Source organism: Anabas testudineus, chromosome 2 (assembly GCF_900324465.2).
Source record: "Anabas testudineus chromosome 2, fAnaTes1.2, whole genome shotgun sequence".
Taxonomy (NCBI): domain Eukaryota; kingdom Metazoa; phylum Chordata; class Actinopteri; order Anabantiformes; family Anabantidae; genus Anabas; species Anabas testudineus.
Window position 1 is genome coordinate 5,478,061 of NC_046611.1, and position 22,662 is coordinate 5,500,722.

At 42.2% G+C, this 22,662-nt stretch overlaps 1 protein-coding gene and 1 non-coding gene across 3 annotated transcripts; one reads left to right on the forward strand and one right to left on the reverse strand.

Annotated features, from left to right (window-relative positions):
- Nucleotides 1-73, forward strand: trnak-cuu. Its single transcript has one exon. It is a non-coding gene; the product is annotated as a tRNA-Lys (tRNA).
- A 580-nt stretch (nt 74-653) lies between these two features.
- Nucleotides 654-20,997, reverse strand: zgc:65895 (TSC22 domain-containing protein). Of its 2 annotated transcripts, none has more exons than XM_026362037.1 (3): nt 18,152-20,997; nt 3,809-3,860; nt 654-2,369 (listed from the first exon to the last, which is right to left on the reverse strand). In XM_026362037.1, exons 1-3 carry the CDS (start codon nt 20,239-20,241, stop codon nt 2,106-2,108), a joined length of 2,406 nt encoding a protein of 801 aa, XP_026217822.1. In that variant the 5' UTR covers nt 20,242-20,997; the 3' UTR covers nt 654-2,105. The 2 variants fall into 2 exon arrangements, with proteins under 2 accessions (XP_026217822.1, XP_026217823.1); XM_026362038.1 differs by lacking the exon at nt 18,152-20,997 and adding an exon at nt 4,248-4,564.
- Nucleotides 20,998-22,662: the final 1,665 nt, after the last annotated feature.

The window sequence follows — 22,662 nt, forward strand, 5'->3', positions numbered from 1 at the left end:
GCCCGGCTAGCTCAGTCGGTAGAGCATGAGACTCTTAATCTCAGGGTCGTGGGTTCGAGCCCCACGTTGGGCGCATAACTTTTAAATTAGGAACCTATTCGATGACTAAAGACGTGACGTAACGTCCAAATCAATCCACGTAACAGTGACGCCACTGTTTAAAAACGTTTACATCACATCTAATGTCAGCTGCAGTGTTTTCTGCGCGCTCCCGGCTGAGCGTCCTCTCGACCTACGTGCACGTCCCCGTGACGCAGCGGTGGGCGGAGCAACCTGCGGACGTTTTTATGGAGGCTCGGTCGTTCACAGCCAATGGGAGGCGAGCATATAGATAAATATTTACATGGCGATGGTTCAAGTCTGCATGAGTAATGACGTCTGATGAAGAATGTGCTGGTCATGCTTTTAACTGGGAAGTCTGGGTAAACTGGGAGTAGAGGAAGCCTGCTGTATTACGTTTTTGATTGTGGAATCGTTGTTTAATTTGTAGCCCGCCTACATTTTCCTTCCATTTAAGGATTTAAATCCACATGTTGTGTTCCTACAAAGAGAAAAAGCACAAACCTATAATGGAGATGTAACTTTCTACAAACATCTGTCCAAATAAATTCAAAGTATTAAATTGTACTCATAAAAAACAAACAGTGCAGCTTTTTTGTTGTCTTTTTTATTTGAGGTGCAACTGTCTAGTGCAATTGTAACGTCACATTTGTGATGAACTGAGGAACATGCACAAAACATCGACATACTTCTGCCAGGCTATTTTCCTTTTTTTTTTTTGTTTTTTTTTCGCCAAGTTTCTTATTGTGTTCAGCGCTCCAGTCCCACTACGTGCAGCTCATAACACGCGGTTGTACAAAAGACAACAAAAGAAAAAAAAATAAAAACACAACTACACACACGTCCTCAAATGGTAGAAACAGTGCGGATCATTTGAGCAAGTGAGTTTTAAGAGAGAGCAGTTCACATACGCCGCGTGTCAATGCAGGAGAGACGGCATCTTAGTGTCCACGTAAATAATCCTCTTCTGGTCCCAACCTGAGTACTGACATCACAGGTAGTTCAAAACCTGGCAAACCATAGATATATATGTATACAAATATATGAATTAAACAACTAAAAACACTTTTATATGTATCTATGGTTAGAAACCAGGCACTTGGCAGAATTCAATTGGAAATTTTTCATCTGTACAAAGTTTACTACCAAGAAACAGTCATGTCCTATTTATTCACCCTTCTGTTATTTATTTTTACAGACCACTAGGACTTTAATTACATCAACAAGAGCAAAAATCAGACAGACAAAATCCTAGATATTTCCCATCCCTCCCTAAAAAAACAAAAAGAAAAAAAAATAAAATAAATTCCCTGCATAAATGTTTAATGCTCCATCCAAGAAGGGGGGAGACCGTCTCTCAACCCAGACAATCTGCTGTCATCTTCAGGTGTTGTGAAGATACAGAGTCAGACTAAAGTGAGCTGGATTACACAACTCCCATTCCAGATGGGTTGTACGAAGTTCGTCCACTGTCAGTAAAAGTTTCAAAAAAGTGCAAATGGAAAAAGGAAATGAGACGATGCAGAGTAATAAAAAAATTAAAATTGAAATTGTGCTGGGCAGAGGCGGGGTGGTTGGGGGGTGAGACAATGGCACATTTTCCACAGGATTCGACGGCACTGACGACAGCATGCAGCGCCCACTTCCTCTGATTGGCTGGGCCCGACGCTTGCTCCACCCTCCTCTGGTGGCCCTGAACAAACAATGGCGGCGACTGTTGGTTCCAATCGGCTCTGTCCTTCCTCTCTTTATCACGACGACAGCGATTGTCTGAAGTGGATATTAAAAGTCGAAGACAAAGCGGACACACGCACACTCGCTTACTCACACATAATGGTGCAACTCCAGAGAAGTTAAATAAAATGTGCAACAAAAAGTCGTTTTTGTCCTCCGGTGAAGTCGAAGTGTGCGGCATAGTCGGACTTGATGCTAGAGTCAGTTCACAGTATGGCAAGACTCCTTCCTCCACCTCCCATCCTCCTCTTCTTCCTTACATTCCCCCTGTGTCTCATCCTCAGGGGGCTCTCCAGTGTGCGGCTTCTGTGTTACGCGGATGGGCCAGAGTTCTGTGTGGAGGGGAGGACCTGCGTTGATCCGACCGGGATCGGAGCCTGGGCGGTGCTGGTGGGGGAGCCGCCGGTCTGGACCTGTGCCTGGAACTGGGCCATCTGTTCGGGGCTGGCCAGAGTCTTGAGCAGGTTGTTCTCCTGCTCCAGCTGAGTGTTCCTCTCAATCAGCTCTTTGATCTGCTCCTTCAGCACCTCCACCTCCTCACGCACAGCGTACATCAGGTGGCTCTTTACCAGGTCCTGAGGAGGCAGAGAAAGAGAAAGAAATGATTAGATAAATTATTCATCAGACTGTCTTCCATGTTTCCCATGAGGCAAGAAAACATCTTGCTCAAACCACATAAATGTTTCAGACTCTACTAGAATCCTCATTATGCAACACAAACAAACACAGAGCTCCAAGCTGTTTCAATTTTTATTTTTTTAAGTAAAATCACACTATCAATCAAACTTTTTTTATTCTGAAAATATTTACATAACTGTCATTTTTAAGGTCAATTATTTCAAAACATTTGCTGGTTTAGCTATTTGATTTAGTGAAGGTTGAGTTTGGCTGTACCAAACCCATCTGAACATATCATCTTGGGCTTTTTGGAAACATAATGGGCATTTTTTACAACCTATAAACTCAAGAAAATAATTGAGAAACTAATTTATATAAATCTCCTTAAGCCTTAATCAGACAGTCCCCATCATTCAGATAGTTTTAGTTTCTTATCTTTCTAACACATCAGTGGTCAACCTCCTTTCTAAATGATATGTATTTTAGCTGATAATTACATTACATACAGCTTTCCAACTAGAATAAAAAATAACTACTGATAATAAATAAAGAGCTGTTACAGGGGAAAATGTGTGAGAGCACAGTGCACATGTTAAATTATTGTAAATAACTTCACAGGAGGAAAGTGAACAATGTGCACACAACATGAATTCCTCAGGAAGAAAGGCTGACTTCATAGGATGCTGAGAGAAACTGCTTTGTGGTGCACTGGCGTGATGATGCTTGAGCAGTGTGCACTGTGCAGGCTGCTGAGGAGGGATTTGCGTTTAATAATCTGAGCATCCCCTTCTCTGTGGACCCGCCCCTCCCTCCTCCTCCTCCGCGCTGCCACGGGAACAAAATGTTCCTGCACCGGGTTGGGAGGGGCCAATCACCGGCAGAGTTATTTATACCGAGCCAGGGGAGGCTGCTGCTTGCCTAGCAACACAGGACAGAGAGGGAGAGGGGCTATGTATATGCAAAAACTGAGGGGTAGGGGCGGTGGTGGTGGGTGGGGGGGGGGGGGGGTAGCGTGTGAACCTTGGCCCACATCAAGCTGCCAACGAGCCAGAGCTGATCGATCCAAATCGTGACAGAGCAGGAAGCTCCTCTGTCCTTTGGTTCACATACCAGCAGGTGCATGAAGGCTGCGCTGAAAACGATGCGTTTTTACGCATCTGAAGCTTCATGTTAAAAATCTCGTCTGCAGCGCAGAGAGTCCACGTAATAAAAGCAAACTTATGTTTCTTACAAATATAATGTAACAGGAAATAAAAAACAGTGGAAATGGAAGCAGAGGGAGGTGATGTAGCTGCAGGAGACCACACCGGTCTCTGCGTTACATAACACCGGAGGCAGCGCGCACAGTGCGGGAACATGAGCGATTTTACATATGATGTTGAAAACGGCCGCTTACCATTGCTTGTTCAATCTTGTTGTCAATGGCCACCACACTCGCTCCCGACGAGCTGGAAGAAAGAAAAAGAACAACATGATTTGATAAATGATGATGAGTGCTGACTTTGTGAAAATGTCTCCATCAAGGGTGTTTTTTTTTTTTTTTTATGGCGCAGACGTGACTGGCATTTACAATTTGATGCTGCCACATGAAAAACAACGAAAGCAAAGCCGGATTGATCCCGTTAGGAGGCTGTCATCAGGGGAAAATTAAAAAAACAAGACGTGATTCACGGGAAATCATGGTGTCTGCAGCAAAGCGAAACCGAATGGAAGTGGAGAAGGCAGCTTTTGACTTTGAAGGCGGAGAATCAATGAGCCAGCATTTCGTGTTGGCTGCCTCGTTTTAATCTACTACACTTGACCTAAAAACCAGTAAATGGTGAAACTGTCTTTACCTATCGTCAACACTGACTGATGCGCTCTCCTTCCCCAGCACAGAAGACAGAAACGAAATCGAGAAATTCCTCAGTTGACAAACGCCAAGGTCCATCGCCACTGTATAACATTGGGAATTCATGCTACCCCGTCCATTAAAACCCTCTCAGGCGATTTATCGGATGTACAAACTGGATATCCAGTGGTATAAAAGTAGAAAAATAGCGCATTATTGAGGGCAGGATGCTGGGTCTGCTCTCCGGGCGACCGCAGCGCTCTCAGCCGGGACGGAGCACACAAAGACTGAAGCTGCTGCGCCTCCGCACACCGCGGCTCCCTCTCTGGAAAATACATGCAGGAAAACAGCGCCAGCAGCCGCACGATTGGCTTAGAGGGCGGCTCATTAGCATAATAGATGCAGAACAATGACGCTGCGGCGTCGCGGATTGGAGGAGAGGTCGCTTTTGGCGATAATTTATGCAACATTTACCTGCTGCACAGTGCTGAATAAAAACCCGCAGAAAAACGCACCATGAGACGACAGAGGGGGCTGAATCCACCGCAGAACGGGAAGACGATCAGTTTGTGCCGCGCACATTTAGATTTAAACTGTTAGCTGAGAGGTTAAAGTAAGGTTTTTATCGGGATTAACGCTGAGATGTGGACCGCAGGTGATGGGGGGGGGGGGGGGAAACTTTGGTCTCCAACAATGAGCTGTTAAGTGCAACAACGCCTCCACCTATCGGTAATAACTCCTGAGTTAGTGTCACAAACACCAAGAAGCAAACACTGAGTTCAAGTAGTTTGAGTCAAACACAATCAATTGCCCCAGCAGAGGGGTAACAGCTGACCTCAGCACTGCCCATAATAAACACACAGTCAAAGTCCAGGGAGTGTGGACAGAAGATAAGGATGAGATGATGGAAACTGAACTCCTCCGTCCTGTTTACTTCAGTGTGACTGACAGCGGGGAATACACTGTTCTTTACTGTTCCTACTGACAGGACAGGTTTACAAACTGAACTGTCTGCGCTTTTTTCTACTCAAACAATGAGTCAGTGAGCTGGAAATGAACAACTTAAAACTAAAGTCACCAAGAAAAAACTTCCAACCAGCTGGTTTCAAACACTCAAATATCAGGATACACTCTTTTCTGCTGATATCATTTCAATTTGTAATTTCCTGAGGTTTTTAACAACGCATTTTGTGACTTTTTAAGGCATCAAAAAAATCAATTAATGGAAATATGAGAAACAAATCAAGTGATAATGAAAATATAAGATAACTGCAGACTAATTATTTGGTAAAATCAACATATCTATAAGTGTCAGCAAAAATTACTGAAGTGATTTATGGTTAGTGAACTGCTTTGTATTTTTGTACTTAAGTTAAATTTCCTCATCAGAAAAAAAGGCAGCAATATCATTTGCTCTTATTCTGTCAGTTCACACATTCTGACCTGATCAGATTAAACATTTTTTCAACACAATGACTATGAAGGTAACTCAACACAAGCACATTACATTTGTCACTATATTACAACACATAAAAATACCAATTATCAATAAAAAACAGCTGAAGTCAACACGTGGAGCAGTCACAAACACCCAAACCCAAGATATTTAACTTTACAATGACATAAAACTGCAAATCCTCAAAATAAACAAGTGGAACTTTCCTGAGAAATAACTAAAATTATAGATTATAAAAACATGACAATTTTATCTTCTTATATCTTTTAAATTTCAGCACCAGAAGGAAATCTTGAGGAAAAAAAGGCCCAAAAAGTAATTTGCAGTAGAGCTGAAATGATTAGTCAGCTCGGTAGCTATATTCAAGCTTTATTTGTGATTTGACAGTAGGTGTGGAGATGTGTTGTCACTATGGAAACATACACTTTGAAATTAAAAGCACACAAAGAAAAGGAAGTACATACAGAGATAACAACTGTGGTGAAAATAAAAACATTGAAACTGTTAGGTGTCACGCATCTGCTACAATCAGGGTGTGGTTTCTTTTCACACTGCCGACCACAGAGACACTTTTTATTTTAATCAGTATCTCACCTCCAACGGCTGCTCATTCACACCTTTCACTGACTTTGACTGGACGAGAGGACACAACTTTATGCAGCAGTGGCATGATCTCTGCACGTCAGAAGCTGCTTTGAGACACCTGTCCTGCTTTAATCACCTTAGCGTTGTTATATATGTCTCTGCCTGGAACATTCACTGACTAAATAAGTGGACCACGTGTCAATAAGCTAGTTTGGAAATCAGAAACATTATTAAGGACAGGACAGAAACTCTACACCAGCTCATTATCTCTGTGTCATCTCTGTCTGTGAATTTGGCTGTATAGTCACAGGATTTGGTGATTTTAGGGAACTGGAAAATAACATTTGTAGTTACTTCTCCTTTTTCTGAAGGTCTAGTCTCACATGTAAGCACTATAGAATCCATGTGTTGAAACCAGGAACAAATTGGCAACTGAGTGCAAAAAAACTGTCAACTGCAGATAGAAAATGTGTTTTGTACACACAAGACACAAACACACACACAGGGGAGCAAATATGGACTGATTGGATTGATTGACAAACTGGAACATGATGCTTATATTGCAGATAAAACTATCCTCGGTCTGGATCTGGACAAGAGTGATTTAAGAGGGACCAACCGGGCTTTCACACTCACACAGGTAACAACATGCTTACACAAAAGCAAAAACAATGTGTCCTCAAACATATCGATACCTCATCAGAAGTTGGAACATGCTGAGGTGATGTGGTTTCATGCCTTTCACACACACAAGCATGTGAAGTTAGATTTGGAAATTGCAGGTGTTAAGTATCCTGGATAAATGTTTTCACAACTGCAGCCACTACGGGTATTTTCTACCCTTACTGACAACATTCGATCAACTCAACGCTTCTACAAAAACAGCAACAAAGGGACGAAGAGAGAGAGAGATGAACCTCTAAGGCTGTTGTGGATGAGCTGACCCTACCACACCACTATCGACCTACATGACAACATAACAACCCTACAGCCATTATTACCTCTTCATATGCTCCTCCAGCTCCCCGAAGAGTAGCTTTAGAGCCATGGCGTTCCCGCCCTGCACTCCTCCTGCCCCGGCCAGCCCCTTTTCTCTCATTGATGCCCTGAGGCTACAAAATACACCCTCCTACCAAGCAGATGGCACCCACACCCAGCCCACTAAGATACCCCAAAACAAACGCCACCACTACCACCACACCTCCTGGCTGCACTCTTTAGTGTCGACCCCCTGCTCCTCTCAGCAGAGGGAGCTTCACATAGGGGAACAGGACCAACACTGGAGACCAGGACAGAGCTGTGTAGAGCGGGCATGGGAGTTTGTGTATGTGGTGGGATTATACCTCCTGATTTTCCCTCTACTAAGCCTCATATAGACTCTCAGACGACTTTATTGTATTGGTTGATGATCATGTCACCTCCCCTTTTCTTGTTATGTAAACTGTCAGCAGAGATTAGGTTGATCCATCCAATAGGATGAGCTACTTTGGACCACACACCCTCTTAGCACGCTAATTGCTATCTACATGCCACTCCCTTCAGTCTTCAACCACTCACGTCACTGTTGTTTTGTTTCCTGCAACATCCTCTCTGTGGTAGAGATGAGTGGAAGCCTCCTCTGTTGCTTCTATTATCAGTTTATAGTAAAGAGTGGGAGCACTCGCCTTTAAATTCCCCACATTTGATTCCAAACATCCACCTCATGCATTCCCCACTCTGCAAGCACTGCTGCTCCTGAAGTTATCTCAAAAAGAAAGGGTATGTTGTAACTGGCATGCCTTTAGCTTTCCTGTCACTCCTCATCAGTTGATGCACAGTGGGTGTGCGCTCACTTACAGTATCAGTCTCCACTGGACCACATCTCACGTGTACCTCCATGCTAGCAAAATATAGGCTCCAGGCAGACAGGCACAGTCCACATTACGGTCTGAACAAAGACGATCAAAACAAGATCGCTAGCTAGACGGCAGATCAGATCTCAGAGAGTTAGAAACACCAAGACTATGTCTCAGGGGGAACTGCAGAACAAAGGGGAAGAGGGAACTCTGTTGAAGATGGTGTGCACTTGACCACAAAATGGCGGCATGGGGTGCTCATGCAGAGTTTGTTGGAGGGATTCAGTGCGGTGCACGCAGCGAAATTATTAACCTCATTAAGTAAAGGTCACTAATCCAAGAGAGTCAGAGATCAAGGGGAAATTAAGAACTGTAATTGCAAACACTCAAATTTTAATGTCTTAAGCTTGTGACTTGAACATCTAACATCTAGTCCGAAGTAAGAATATTGATTAATTCTAATAGTTTTTTCTTAACTGTATGTGACAAATAGCTTCTTAATTGAAGTACTTCATACTGTATAGCTGTACATTGTGTACTTGCAGGTTAGAGGATAAAGTGCGCATGCTTGCTTAGAACAAAAGACTTGTCTGAGGGAAGCCTTCACTGACGTGGACACAGTTTACTTTCAGCCAATCACTGATGGCGCAACATCACAACAGTCTCTCCTCAACCAATGGCAAGAGACCTTGACGTCATGACATCACAGACAGTCCAGATTGGATGCTTTCATTCTTTATGAATTCATCCAAAGCTCGTGTATGTGTCATATACAAAGGGCTGACCCATATATTACCTAACCCCTATCTTAAAGCCTAATGTATATTCATACTTCACTTGGCAGACTATATACTATAAAAGGAGTGGAGATACTGGAATAATACATCTCATTTTAACGGCTAATTAAAACCTTCCTCATTGGCTGAGCTGACTTGTTGACGTTCTGTGTTAGGTAATGACCTCTCTAACTTGCCAAACAGTGGATAAAACAATGAGGAAGGAGAGCTCATTTTAAGTCTCCCGTAAGTCTTTAAGAACACACGTCAAATCAAACTTCACCCTTCACAGAACACTTCCACAACCATATGAACTTCAGTTATTCAAAAACATGTCCACTGAACATATTTGAGCAGGAAAAAAAGTGGTGGTGTATATCTTTGCCACACCCTGTGCAGCTTACATAAGGGCGGATGTGCAGCCACAGTGTGCAGCAAATGAAAAAAAAAAAAAGAGGAGATGGTGCCTCCATTGCCCACATAGTTAAAAATGTAAAGTTTTATTGCAAAAAAGTGACACCTGTCCTTAGATTCAAATCCTGGTTTTTGGTTCTTAGCTTGACAGGTTTGAAGAAATGCTAAATTCTGTACTTTCTGCCTACACAGTAAATCTAAGGAGATACCGTTTCTTTCAGATAGGAGTAAAACAATTCTGATATCCTGAAACAAGATGAGGTTCAGTCCTTTTGAAGAGCACACATTACTGTATGACTATAGGTGAGAAAGTCAAAATAACGATAAACGAATGAAACGCTGAAGTGGCATGATGTTCCAGAGAAGTGAAAATCAATAGTACTAACAGCAACTTAAATGCCTTCTAGCCTCCTCCCCTCTTTCTAACTCACTTTATCCATGTTCTCTCTCACAAAAGTGTCCAGCTGAGTCTAACTAATGTTTCCCCCTCCCTTTATTGTGTGGTTTGAGTGAAAGCAGAGCTGGGCTCACTCAGGTTGAAGTGTGTGGTCCCGAATAAGATCCAACGCTGCCACAACTGTGACTTTTGTGAAAATATAAAAGGTTCAATAACAGAGGAAGTCACGAAGCAACTGAGGATGTGGGGATGTGATTGGGATTCAATTGAAATCTTCACAAAAGCAACAATGCAACTTAAAGCTCTTTTCAAAATAAAATAGTGCATCACAAAAGCAGATTAGTCAGAGACTTCTTTATTTGCTCACTTATTGTATCTCTCAAATAATGTTTCTATCTTTCTCCTTTCATCAGTTTCTATGCCGTGTTGTGATTCACCCGCCTCCTTCCACATCACTTGTCCTGAAGCACTTGAGACATGAGCTTGCGTGTGTCTGCATTGCCAGTGCATCTTGTTTGTGTGTTGTATCCACCAATATGTGTGTCTGTTTGTGCAGTCTGGAAGAAGCTGGTTTGGGAAGCAATCAACACTGGCATTTACAGAGCATCAAGGCTGACAGCAAGATCAACCCTGTGTCCAGGGTTTTAAGCAAAGGATGTTTCTTGATTTTCCAGAGAAAGAAAATAGAGGAACTGAAAACACTGTACAAGATTTGTATAACATAACTTATTCTGATGACCTGCAACATGCAACCATTTAATGTTTTCAAGGCATAATACTTATGCTACCTACTGGAGTAGGTGAAGCATATCAAGGTCGAAATCAAAAACAACCTTCCACTTGTTTGCAGCTGGGGATAATTTCCCCTTTATCGTTGCTCAAAGACAAAACAAAGAGCAAGAACGCCCCAAAACTCAAACAGCCCTTGTGGCATCCCAGAGCTTCAGGGCAGCGGCTCTTTGGAGCGTAAGTGAATCTGTCTCTGCTGTGCACGCAATGCCTTACATAACCAGTCTCTGTGCCATATGGGCCATGAAGGACAGAAGAGAAACAGGGAAGGAGACGCCAACGGAGCTGCACCACCTCTACCAGTTTAGTGACATCACAGGCCTCGTTCTTCTGATGGATGAGGTATTAATCCCAAACACATTCACACATTTCCCATCAGCTATGAAAAGAGATAATGAGCTTTCAGTTTCAAATGTGAGAGTAGACTATTAACCGTTTCTGTTGTCAATCAATTTGCACATCATTTTGTTGATTAATCAATAAATAGATTGGGTGTATAAAAGGTCTGTCGTGCTAAATGATTTTAAAACACAGACTAATTCACCAATCTATAAATTCAGCTTGATCATGTATGCATTTACAGATGCAAAAAAAGGGGGGGAAACAGAGTAGATAGAGTGCATGGGATTTGAATTGCCGCAAATACCAGAGATTAAAGGATTACACGAAATCTGTCGAAAATCTATACATATATCTCATCCCCTCCTCCTTCAGTGTTTGTCTGGATTCCCCACAAACTGGCAAAAAGACACTTTACACATTTGTGTGCAGTTGTAAAACCTCTAGTCTGTCTCTAATCCTTGCTGAAAAATAAATATTATACAATCAAATATTACACAACATTACAACACAATGATAAAATGAAACGTCACAGGAAGTTATGAATACTGACCCCGAGTCACATGGATCTGCACACTGTTTGTGTTTTTAGGTCTGAGGGCTCACAACAGTGAGTTGAGAAACTTTGCTCACAGCTCTCAGCAGCGTGCAAGCTTCATGCAGTGATCTCAATATGTTTTAACAGTAGGAAGGGTCAAGGCTCTGACACGAACCAATCCGAAATGGCTTTACACAGAATTATTATTGTTTCTCTTAACAAGAACTGTCACTTTCAGGGGGGAATAAATATTTTTCTTTGACGAGGTAAGAGAGTAGTCACGTTAACGCACATGAGTTTAAAATTTTCCTTTAAAACTCATCCAATAACAGACCAATGAAACTAGAAGGAGACGGACTGTGGGTGCTGGATTAGAGCAAAAAAACAAACAAACAAACAAAAAAAAACAGCAAATTTATTTACCACAGATATATAATATGTGACTTTAATAATCAAATAATCCCTAAGGATTATCAATTAAGTTTGGGGCTAATGGGTAAAGCAAAATGTTTTTACCACAATACCTTGATGGGTATAATTACAACAAACTGATGGATGAATTGATCAAAACATTCCTTAGTTTCACACCTTGCTAAGATTGACCAGTATCTGCATCATAAGTGTCCTATTGCTGAACCTGACCTGTGATCTCTCAGCCAAGGAAGGCAAACAAAGATTTCAACAAAGCATCACATTACACATATTTTCAGGCTCCAGGACACATCACGTGTGACTGCATGCACATGAAAACCACTAACTGTACCACCGTGTAGATACACAGCTAGTGGGTTACATGCGTCACAATCTCTCGGCTGTCTCAAACTACAGAGAGAAGTCCGTCCTGATATTTTTTTTAAAATAAACAGATCCTGGTTAAACCAGGGTAAAACACAAAATGCAATTTAAAACCAGTTTCAAATTCATACTGGTTATGACAAAACAGCAGCAGACCTTGACAAAGATCCCAAACCCAACAAATGAATTTACTGATTAACCAATTAAAAATAATACATTATGCCTCATGACATTTAAAGCTGCTGTAGAAGCTGCAGCAGAGTTTGCAACTGTTCTGTTGGCAGAAGAGACGAGATTTAAGGCCTTTTTATGTAGAAAACCAAATTAAATGCCTTTTAAGACTTTGAGACTAGAAGAGATCCCATAGTGGAATCACTGAGTATGCTCTTGCTTTCTACCCAAGCATTATGCTGACCTAAAATTACAGGTGCTTAAATACACAGTACAGTGATTTAACTCAGAGAATAAATACATTTGTCCATCCACATGAACAAAAGTTGCTCAGGAGTAATAACATAGTTTAAGCTCAGCTGGCTGCTTTTAAGTGTTCTGGCAGTGAATGTTCAATTATAAGGCCTGAAATATCAGCAGATTTCTTTCCTGCTGTTAAGTGCAGGCAGAAAAAGGGACTGAGACAAGCCAGACGGTAGATTTATGTGAAAGCGAAATGACACAGTACAGGTAGCAATAGTAGTGATCGTAGCACAACCAGTTCAAACCAGAAATGCTGCCTCTCATCTTTTTTGCTCATGTTTTCCCTCAGTCTAAAAAACTGAAGGAGATATAAAAAAAGAAGTCATTCTGTCTATTAAAAATTTCTCTCTAATAGAAACCTACAATTTCACACACAGATGCACCACATCACCCACACTGACAGCTCAAGTCATAAACACCTCCACTGTGAAAAGACATGCATAGACACATACACATCCCCACTGGACCGTGATGCTCTTAAAGAATCTGCAGCTCTGCATGAAGGCACAAGGCCAGCAAACGTGACATCCATCTACTTGGTGCTACACCCCCCAAAAACCCCACCCATGTTGCCTCAAACAGATTCTGTCAAGTTGGATGATGTTGTGATCTTTCTACATTAGGATCTTCACATTTATTAAAATGCACATGGAGAAACAGCAGCAGTAACATACAGGATAATCCATTTGGTTATTATGGTAAAAAGAGATCAATGGGTTATATTTTGCCCACACATTGGGTATTTAGGTGTTTAGGATGAGCCACTAAAAGCTAAAATTCCCTAGAAATAATTTTACCTACTGTCTTCTCCTAGCACAAAAATAATATACATTTTACTATGGAACAAATTAAAGGACATCCAGAATAAGTCTGACTTATCCATTAGTCACACAGTTTGACACAGTGTTACATCAATCACCGTACCGCTGGGGTCTTCCGTGGTCAATAACCACACTGCTCAGACATTTGACACCCATCATTGCTCATAGGCACAGAGGGTCTGTATTTTTACAGAGAGAAAAATAAGGAGCATTCATTTGATTAATTCATTGCATGCAGGAAGGGCATTTCCACTTTGCCACAAGGCACATTTAGGTCAGCAATTCTCAAAGCACGATAAGGTTATATAAACAACTGGTAACCAGGCTGGGAGGAATAGGAATCATCAACCAAGACTGCCACCTAGTGGAGCAACTTCAGTGCAACAACATGAGAGAGATGCACGACAGCAGAGTTAACGTCTGTGCTGCAGCATGATTTGTCATGTCTCATTAAACAGATAAATAATTTAACCACATTTAGGTGCGAGTTAACAGTTATTGACAGCCAGGTGATGACGCCCAGGGAGTCAGAAGCACCATTCAACTATCTGACCTTCAAATGAACACATGCGTAAAAGAGGAACAATGCCATAAAAAAAGAAAGCTGCAGTATTTGAAATGGTGTGTACAAGCAGACAACGCCTTACATTAAATGGTCATATACTGCACTGTGCCAAATGGTAACCGCCTGCTCAAAGAGAGGTGGAGAGCTCCCAAATAAACACATCTGTTTCATCATTAGACACAGTTCACCTTTTCAGTACTTTACAAAAGTGAAAGTGAAATAAGGGGACACTTAAGACAAATATTATTAGAACCTGTGTAAATAGATTTCAGCCACCTGTGGCATGAATAACTTGAAGTCCCTTGAAGTACTTTAAAGAACTTTCTATGCAGAAAACTGCAGGCTTTTTATCTATAGGCCAATATGTGTTCAAAAAAGGTTTATTAAAAAAATTAAATAAGCAAATGGGATTATATAGATGAGATTAAGGCCAAGATATAAGATTTAAAATTTTTCTTCAACACGCCTGGATCACAACAATAATGTGATGTGAATTTATTGACGCCCACTTTGTTCGAGGCAAAAACGCAATGCAGTTTAATGTGTGTACACTGAGTAGTGTTGTACATTCTTATGTTAAGGTGTGTTCACATGAGCAATGGTTCACAAATGTATGTTGTTAGGTATGACGCACCACAGTTTTTCATAGTAGTGTATGAAGTGACAGTTGCAGATGTAGCCCCGGGTGATAAAAACAAAAGACTCCAGGCACAGGTGCAGATTTGGTCTCAGCCATTGAGGAACCCCTCTGCCTTGTAAAAACTCGTGAGCTGATAAAAACAGGTGTGTCAATGTTAATGAAACATAAATCATGCTCCAAAGCCAGCAGAACTACAGTGCTTTACAGGCACGTCACTGTCACTATCTGAATGAAACACCTCATAAAATAGACCTTCTGTTGACAGTCATTCAAGGTGCGTCAGAACGAAACTAAATATTAGCAATTTTTGCAGCAAGCAACCAAATAAGAAGCTCTAATCTTTGTCTGATCAACTGCTGGTAATATGATGAATGTTAAAGGTTTATCCAAGTACAGCTTTAAACCAGCCCCCTCACAAAATAAAACCACCCCATAAAATTACACAGCTCACTGTTGTGTGAACGCAATTAATCTCTGTAAGAACTAGGGTCTTTCTAATGAGCTTTACTGAACAGAACAAAAGAGTCAAACGAGTCCTGCATGTACCTTTGGCACTGTTAAAACAATGACTGCTTGCTTATGTCTGAACTCATACGTGTTTACTTTACTGTGGTAGAATAACAAACAAAGAATGCGGTTAATAAATGGTTATTTATTATAACTAGACTGTACCCTCACAGTTTCATGGATACAAAGGGTGAGATCATGGCTTATCCGCCCTATAAAATGTAATAAATTCACTGTAACACCTCATAAATGTCTGACATTTCGTTGGCTGTGGATTGCATCTTATTGTTATTGTGACTGAAGCATAGAAGAATTTGTCCATACTAATTATTAAAAGAAGCCTTGAACAAGAGTGTTCAATACACTCTTGCACAGATATTCCTAATCTAAAATTTTGGCTTAGGCTAATTGACAATGTTACAGTGTACTGGAAGAAAAGCAATGATTGTGCTCAAATCAGCTTATGTTCTGCAGTCTCTCCTGTTTCTTTTTGTCAATCAAAACAACATGCAGGGGCAAGTAACATGGTGAAAGAGCTTTACAGTTAATGTGATATAATTTGGTTTAAAGATGAAGGTGATTCCTCCAAGTTATTAATGCAGAAAATGGGGAATGTGTGTGGAGGTGATACATGTGATATAGGTGGATGGTATACTGCAAGTGTGTGTATAGAAATCACAAGTACTGTTCTACTTTGAAGCAAAGCAGGCAGCTATCCCAAAGTCAGATTATACCGGCACCAACCTGTGGCTGAAATTCCAGCTGAGGAAGCATGAGGACCTGATGAAAGCACTGATTAATATTAGTATAATTACAGCACTCATTCTCACCAACACATATAGAATTTGACAGCAAACAGGTGAAAACAAACAAGAAGAGTCCTGCAAAACACAGGCACACCCTCACACTGGTGTATTAAACTATGCCAGAAATCATGCAGCCATCTGTGCTAGACCAGGCACTTTCACAGTGGATACATCTGGATCAAACTTAACTGTGACATCAGACATGTACATGTGAATCTACTGTAAGTGAGTCAATATGGCTGATCTGTCCTGTAGGTGAAACTTAATACATTTAATTCAAGTAATTTCTCAGAAAGAATGCTCCAAATGTTTTTGTGTCAGTTTTACCCAAGTCCTAGATTTTCTGTTGTTCTCTCTTTTATTGGACTAATAAGTGAATATATTAGGATTTCCAACAGTTGGTCAGACAAAACGTATTTTTAGAGAAAAAATAATGAATCAATAAAATAAATATTAGCTTCAGCCCTAAACAAATGAAGTCATTGGCTGTTTAAATACCCCTAAAAGCAATAAGGTTTCTGAACTAGCATTTGTTATTGTGGCAAACTGGTAATATTGATACAGGTGTTATTACTGTTAAACCTAACGAGGAGTAGCAGCTGTTTATATGTTAATTTCACCATCATTTGATAATATGGGTTCAAATGCCTGCTGGCTAGGAAAACATAGCAAATAACTAGGCACTAAGCTTGGAAGAAACACTGTATGGATGCCGAAAAAGGAGAGGGATATTTTAAGAGTGGAGGGAGACAACAGGACTAGTGTCTAAAAGAAAAGAGTCAGACAAGACTCTGACATGATGCACTGAGGCCTGCAAGTGGGAGACGGAAAGAAAGGGAGGGTGACACAGAAAGATAAACAGAGAATATGAGACAGAAAGAAACCAGTGACAGTAACAAAAACGCAGATCCAGATCACAGCATGACATGACCGTGACTATAAACAAAGCAGACACACACCAAGACTGTCTGTTGCAGCAGGACAGTGGCCCATTTACGATGGGAAAAAAATGGACCAACAAACAGACAGGCACACGCTTAGAGAGAAACGCAGAGGTCATATAGATGTCTCAAGTCTGACAGGGTGTCCTGAATTGACATGAGAAACAAAAGCCTCCACATAGAATACAGTCCAGCTCAGTCTGCAACTGAATATGTATGTATCCTGGAGAAACACTCTCAGACAGTTTTCCCATTTGCTGACAATGGATAAATAAAGCCAAAATATTGTTGTAACACAGTACTGTATTTTAGTTATGAGTGCCTTGGGTGAGGCTGACCATACTCAGTTGAACTCCCTCTATACCCTGCAGGTATTATTGTTGTCCTCACAACATGAATCTCCTGCTTAACCAGAATACAGGACTGTACAGTGGTAACACTAGACTGCTGCCGCAACAGTGCTCCTTTTTCTTTAGCCAGAGTTTCAGATTTAAGCAACACAACTCATGATCAGACCCTGTTTCCTTAGTACAGACTCTGAACATTTGCAAAGGGAGTTTTTTTTTTCCAGGTCAGAGACTATTATAGACCAATGGTGTTTTTAGAAACCATTTTTGAGCAACAAAAATACCACTAACACAGGACTGAGTAACTGTACATATAAATAAAATATTGCATAGTTCCCTTGGGGTAGCACAAATCTACAAATTAAGTATCTCACAAAAGACTAAATCTAATGAAGGTAGGAGAAAGGGAGACACAAAGATCAAACAAAAAACAGAAAAATAGAATGAGTCAGTGAAAGATAACGAAGCCTTACTGGCACAAAACGTCCTGAGCTAATGGAGGTTGATGGTAGAGGGGTCAGCCAGGGTAGAGCATCTGATGCGTGATCATCTCCATCAGTGACTCAGCAGCTCAACTGCCCCGTTTTTAGCCATGGATATTTTTACAAAAGCAATGTTCAGTTACTTTTTTCACTCGCAGTCGTCTGAATCCTGATAGGGTAAGCTCAGGGACAGGGAATCAAACGAATGTGACACTGGACTTTTAGATCTGAACAATAGATATACTTGAATTTCACAGCACTTTCACAATCACTGTAAAATAATTATCTGTGTTGTGACCCAAACTACAGTGAAAGATCAATGACAATTTAAACATTTTATCTGAAAAACTGAGTTTACATTGGAATAAATTGTTTTGGCAGCACATGCTGTCTGTCCTCACCTGTCATCCTCTCCTTCAGCATGCTGACTCCTGAGGCCGGCAGCAGCAGCAGCCATGAAAGCGCTGGCCTCAGCTGATATCCCCATGTGGGTCAATGTTCCAGCAGCACTGCCGGCTTCTGCAGGCCCCTCTCCACCTGCTGCCACTGCCAGCCTGGGCAGACCCAGCAGGCCTTGATGTTGTAGCAGGAGCTTCTGGGCATCCTCCAGTTGTGAGTGTTTTATGGAGCTCCCTACTCCAGGGACCTGGGTGACAGTTGCACCAGGGGTGAGGATGGGCTTTAGGTCAGCTTGCAGTGCAGTGAGAGGCATGTAGGGGGTCCCATGTGTGGCTGCTACAGGGATTGTGACAGTGGAGGAGGGCTGGACTTGGGGCTGTGGGTGAGGCTGGGCTTTAACTGGGAGGGTCTGCGGCTGTCCTGCTGGAAAAGTGGCCTGAGCAGGTGGGGCTACCTGACCTTGATGGGGTGGCTGCTGCATAATGCTGACAGGTGGCTGTGCCAGGACCCCTGGCACTGGGGTTATGGGGAGTCCGGTTGTAACATGTGGCAGCGGAGGCTGAACCTGGGTCTGGAAGGGAGCCGTGGGCTGGATAAAGTCTGGCTGTCGGACACTTCCTGGGGGTATGATCCCTGCATGGAGCTGAGGTGCAGGGTATACTCCGTGTGGTTGAGCCTGGTGGGGATCCACAGCATAGGGCAACTGGTGGGGTATTAAGGGTGGAGGCTGACTCAAACCAGCCTGTGGAATGACCTGTGGTGTTGCTGTGGGCACAGGAACAGGAGCTACTGATTTCTGGATGTGAGGCCCACCAACAACCTCCTGGGGCGAAACATAGGTCAGAGGCGTGGTTTGAGCAAGTCCCTGTGGTGGGCTTTGTATGGTTTGTGGACTTGTGAAGTCCTGGCTCGGCGGCTGATAGGGTTGCAGTGTGTGAGGTGGCTGTACAGCAGGAATGCCTGGACTAACGCCAGCATTACCTGCCTCAGACTCTGCAGTCACTTCTGCACCTTTTGGTGCTTCAGACGTTGTTGGATGTGGAATCTCCTTTTCATAATACTCTGTGCATGTCCATCTTCCTTTACGAAATGGCTCAGAGTTGGTGTCTAGCTTGACCACCCTAAAACGAGAGCCAGTAGCTGTCTGAGTTTGGGTGTGCTGGGTTTGAGGGTTTGGAGCAGTTGGTTGGCCTGTTCCTCCTCCAACAGACGCTATGTGCCCACTCACACTAGTGTTGTCAGAAGCTGCAGAACCAGGAGGAGGAACTGCAGAAGCAGTGACAGCAGACATATTAGAAATGTTCACACTGCTTTGTTGATGGGGATCACTGGCTGTTCCACCAACAATAGAGGCTACTGGATGCAATATCCCACTTGTAGGTTTAGTGTTATCCAACACGGGTGGCCTCTGAGACTGGCTAGACCCAGCCTTAGATGCCATAGCTGGGCTGGAAGTCGCCAAGGGAGGAATAGGAAGAGCTGGCACTGAGGGTTCACCCCCACCCAAGCTGTCAGAGCGATGATGGAGGGACTGAGTGTGCTGCTGAGAATAATAATGATGATGCATGGTCCCATTTACCATAGAGGTGGGCTGCTGAGACCCCTGAGGGATGGAATGAGGGTGAAGAGGCTCATTGGGTGACACAAGCCCAGGTGTGTCCACCCCATGGAGACTGTTCAACGTCTCATCAGAAGAGCTTCTCTCTGGCACACCTGTATCTGTGGCCCGGGACACAGAAACATCCAGCATATCAGAGGATGAGAGGTCTTCTGTATGAGACTCGTCCATGTCATCATAGCTCTCAGTGTCGTCTGCTAAACTGTTGTTGCCACTCACATTAATCTGGGCTGATGTGACGCTTGTTATCTGGAAGCCACTCTTCTTCTTCACCTGTGCTCCTGCCATTTGTGACTGAGGCTGGTGGTGGGGTCCGGGAGACGAGGACCCAGCCTGGATCGCAGTGTCGTCCACCGTGCTGACGCCACCGCTACCAGTTGCAGAGGAGACAGACGCACCGCTGCTACCCCTCCTGTAGTGGAAAGCAGTTTTCCTGCTCCCGGGCGAGTCTCCAGAAAAGTCCTGCTGGTGCATCTTTGCCGTCAAGGAGTTGCTAAAGGCCAAGAAGTGTTTGCTACCTACTAGCTAACACAGAAGCTAGCTAGCTGGGTCAGCTGCAGTACCGCGATACTAACCAGCCATAAGTGAGAAGTCAGATGATTTATGTCCTTTAAAAATCCAGCTAAAAGCTTTGAGTCGTAGTTAAACAGAAACGTTAGCTTATAAGCAGCGTCTCTCTCCTTAACTTCACCAGTAATACAACTTAAGAAAGATAAAAATCACTCAATTTAAGGAAGCAAATAAAACACAGAATGCGAAATTCGGCTAGCCGTTGGTTAGCTTAAAGCTGTGCTGAGTCGCCAGTAGCAATTAGCCACGCTCTTCTAGATCTCGATGTACGTTTTACCAATTACGACAATTTTGCAAAAATAGTGCCAATATTAAGCAGACAAAACAACTCCAATCCTTATCAGCTGATGTGCACTCAGGTGGTCCTCAGAGTGAATGTAGACGCTTCTCGTCTGGCCGGTGTATGTCGCAGGATTGCAGTCGTCACATATATTCCCCTGCCGGACGTCGAGTGTCCTTTTTCCCCAAACGAAAATTAGCTTGACGAAGAATACACTGCTTCCGTTGTCAGTACACACTGAAGTCTAAATAATATCCGTCTTTGTAATGATAGAAAGTGCCCGAGGCGTCCATCTCCAGGTGTCTTACCGAGTCCGTGTTCGCTGTCTCATGCCGGTGAGCAGCACCAGCTAACGGGCTGTCAGTCTCGGCGGAGGGAGGAGGAATGCAAACACAGACACTGCGCATGTGCGTACATACCCATATCTTTAAACTGGTGAACGTTCAGGTTCAACTGTTAAATCGGAAATCGTCAAATTCCTGGTATTCAACTGCGTCACGTTGCATCATTTTTCTTATAAGCTGTCTTGTGTTCGCGTATTTGTTATTTTTATCTGCTGAACACTTTACTTTAACAATTCTGGTGTAAGAATAGTGACCTTTTGAACAAAATGTCCGTGCTGAATTTTCATTGTGCAAAAGTTATTAAGCCGATAAACGCACCACGAGGCTCCTAGTTATGTTTATTTTTTTCTTGGACCTCACTGTTTGGGAAGTGCTGCTACATGCAAGTTAAAAATACAGTATTAATCCATGTATTTGGACCTGCTGCTTCAAGCATAGGCTGTTTTTTCTTTACAAGTTATTAGGTAATATAACTAACATTATATCTTTATCTAATATGCGTCTCTATGCACAAAATGTTGAATATATGCTGTATTTTAGATATGTTTCAGTCTCTGTTTTACATTCAAATAAACTTTATATGTCAGCCAATCACAGCTGGCAACATGTCATGCAAAACAAGTCCTGACATAAAGAAAGTTAAACCACCTCCTCATTAACGACCAGCTTGTTTTGCTTGTTGGATCTAATTCAGGCAGAGGCTAGGAACTCCATACAAATTACTAAACAAGTCCCTCTATACTTAACATAGCAACAACTACTCAAATTGTTATCTACCTGACTGCTTTTGTGCTTGCCTTCTGGTGACATATTCTCATTTTAAAATATTTTAAAAGACAGCAGATATGACTGGTGTGCTGCCAGAGTGTAGGAAAAAATATCCAGAGAGTTGAGGCACGCCTGTCAGAACACACAACATTTAAGCATCATCGTCATTTGAAAAAAGACAAGAAATGCACCTGTAGGGGAGGGTGAGTTATGGGAAAATTCCACTATGAAGTCTGATTCCAAATGTTATGTAATGTTAAACCCACAAAAAGTAAACCGAAATGTATGCCATGCTTTCTGTAAACCTTCAACCAGAATGTCAAGAAAGTCAAGCCCCAAAAGCTGCAGAGAAGAACTATAGACAGTGTTTCCGTGTGCGAGTTTCAGTCCCAGGTAACATAAAAACACATTTTCTCATAATAAACTGTGACTTAATTCTATGTCAAATAAAAAGTAATTACTATAACAATAAGCAAATAATTACTATATACAAAGAAAACATAACCCATCCGGGGTCCCAATGATATTATTAATAATATTAATATTTATAAATATTATAATGATTTTTTCAATACACTGCTGAAAAAAATAACAGGCACACATGGGATCTTGATGAATAAGTAGTTCAAGTTGAAAATCTTTATCACTATACACTGTATAATTTGTTCAGAACAAAATTAAGTAAAATCTGTAAACAGAAACCAAAATCAACCCATAGAGATCTGTATTCAAAATCACTTTTAAGTGAAAAACTGAAATCACAGGCTCATGAAAGTTGCCTGACTTTGTGGCAACTCGTAATGTGACTCAAAAGTGTGTATGGCCTCCATGCCCATATGCACTCCTGACAACGTCTGGGCATGCTGCTGATGAAGCAGCAGATGGTGTCCTGGGAATCTCCACCCCGACCTGGATCCGGGTATCAGTGAGTTC